General features: G+C 34.2%; 1 protein-coding gene across 1 annotated transcript in view; it reads left to right on the plus strand.

The window, feature by feature from the left end:
* Window positions 1-2,131, plus strand: part of LOC100177635 (cleft lip and palate transmembrane protein 1-like protein) — a gene marked incomplete in the record, with an annotated part of 5,808 nt that overhangs the window by 1,552 nt on the left and 2,125 nt on the right. Inside the window, 4 exon segments of the mRNA XM_009862350.3 lie at window positions 336-516; window positions 1,043-1,170; window positions 1,454-1,526; window positions 1,905-2,022. Coding sequence (XP_009860652.1) covers window positions 336-516; window positions 1,043-1,170; window positions 1,454-1,526; window positions 1,905-2,022 — 500 coding nt within the window.

The raw sequence follows: 2,131 nt of genomic DNA on the forward strand, positions 1-2,131 counted from the left end.
TCAGCTAATCCGATTTGCTTTTTAGTCGCCCAAGTAAAATTTAGTCGGTAGGTTCCGACCACTAATTTCTGTAATAAATGCACAGAAACTTAGTCGACCAACCATACGTGAAAAAAAAATGCCGAATAAAATTTAGTTGGTCGACTTTAAAAACGTGGTACTAACAACGAGTAGTTAACAACGAGTAGCGCGTTCGACTAGTTTAGTCGGTAGCCGAGAATACCAACCCAAAATTTCATCTATTTGCATTATGGTTTCGCTTTATGTCTAGAACGAAATAGAAAAAAGAATATGACAGGTGTTTTTTTTATTGATTGATTTCATTTACATTTCAGGTCAATCAATGTGACGTTGCCAACTGAAACAATTAATAATGGATCACTATACCTTCACTTTCTTCTTCACCCACATGGAGAGTCGGCTTTCAACAACATACATTCCCTACATCAGTGGACACCAGTCACCGGATATTTAGTGCCACAATCATATTTCAAACTTATTCACGATAACTCAACAGTATGTATAAACTTTTTTTTTGTAACATGTTAATAACCTTGAACATAACATCTGTTTATTCTGACAGACATACATCCAATTTTACCATTAATACGGTTCTTAATTTTTACTGAAAATTGTTGGTTTTCTTTTCTTTGTACACCCCAATTTGTTGTAGGTTGCAGGTAAAAAGCTGTTAAGGATGCATTATTTGAGGCCAATAGATTCATTTAAATGCAAATTAAAATGCTTGCTTTTTGTATTGTTAAAAAACAACAAAATATAAATAACTGCCCTAATTTAGCCATGCATTCAACCTTTGGCACCAAACCTGGGGTGGCAGGGTGGTCAGGCCAACTCTTAAATTGTAAAAATCAACACTGCATTAATCAGTGATTTCTATAACCAATAAATTAGATTTGTGGAATGTATGTCTAACCACCCTGCCTCCCCTGTGTTTAAAAAGTTTGGTGCCGATAAATTCACTTCACTGAAAAAATTAAGATATCAAATGATAATCCTGTCGTAATGAATTTTTATAAAACAGGTGACAAATTCAAGCGAAACACAAGCCGCAATCACTCATTGGAGACCTGATATAAACCTTCACGTTATGAACCAGGATATTGTGTTTGACCGCGAAAAAATACCGATGGAAATTTTGAAGCTATTAAGGTTAGAAAACTAATATTTCAAGTAGAGTAGAGTGGGGGAAGACGGGACACCTTTAGTACATAATATTCAAATATCCTGATCGTGTTTTAAACAATTTGTACCGTTCTTTGTAAGTCATGAGAATACGGTTTTATAATTCTTAGAATGTTCTTTGTTTACTACCTAATGGGACAAGAAAATAGAATGAAAGGAGATTTCATCTTTCCCACCCTACTATAATACAAAACTAATCCTAAAATATAACCATTTGATGTAATATAAAAATAATACGAAAATATTTCAGTGCATCCTATGATGGTTTTTATCTGCCTTTATTTTATGTGGATGACTTGGCACATAAGAAGAGTGATCTTAAGGTAGGATGTTTACAGTTTATAACATGGGTTATTTGCTGGGCAGATGTGGCATTCTCTGCTACCGACTACATATTCGCCGCCTAAATCGATTAACTAAAATATAAATCGACCAACTAAAATATAAATCGACCAACTAAAATATAAATCGACCAACTAAAATTTAGTCGGCCAATTTCGATTGACTAGTTTCTGTAATAAGTAATGCACACAAATTTATTCGGTAGACTGAATTTTAGTCGGGCCGACTGAAAAAACAGGGTAACCAATACTAACCCTTTTTGAAATTTTGTCATTTGTAACAGTTTTGTAGAGTTTTGCCAATCAATATAACTTCCTGCTTTTGTAACATATCTTTATAGTTCTTTAATTTTATTGCAGTCTATTCCTAAAAATGCGTCAGAAATGCAAGTTACGATACATTACTCACCCATCAGTGTTGGGAAGCTGAGATTGTGGATCATTCTAACGAGTGCAATAAAGCAGATGAAATCATTTGGTAACTGGGATGTTATTATGTTGTACTTTAACCTACACCCAGGATGCCAATTTAAGTCTTTCATGCGGCCAGTGCACACTTTGCGACACCACATTGTAAAACAAAATTT

Source organism: Ciona intestinalis, unplaced genomic scaffold (assembly GCF_000224145.3).
Source record: "Ciona intestinalis unplaced genomic scaffold, KH HT001068.1, whole genome shotgun sequence".
Classification (NCBI taxonomy): Eukaryota; Metazoa; Chordata; class Ascidiacea; order Phlebobranchia; family Cionidae; genus Ciona; species Ciona intestinalis.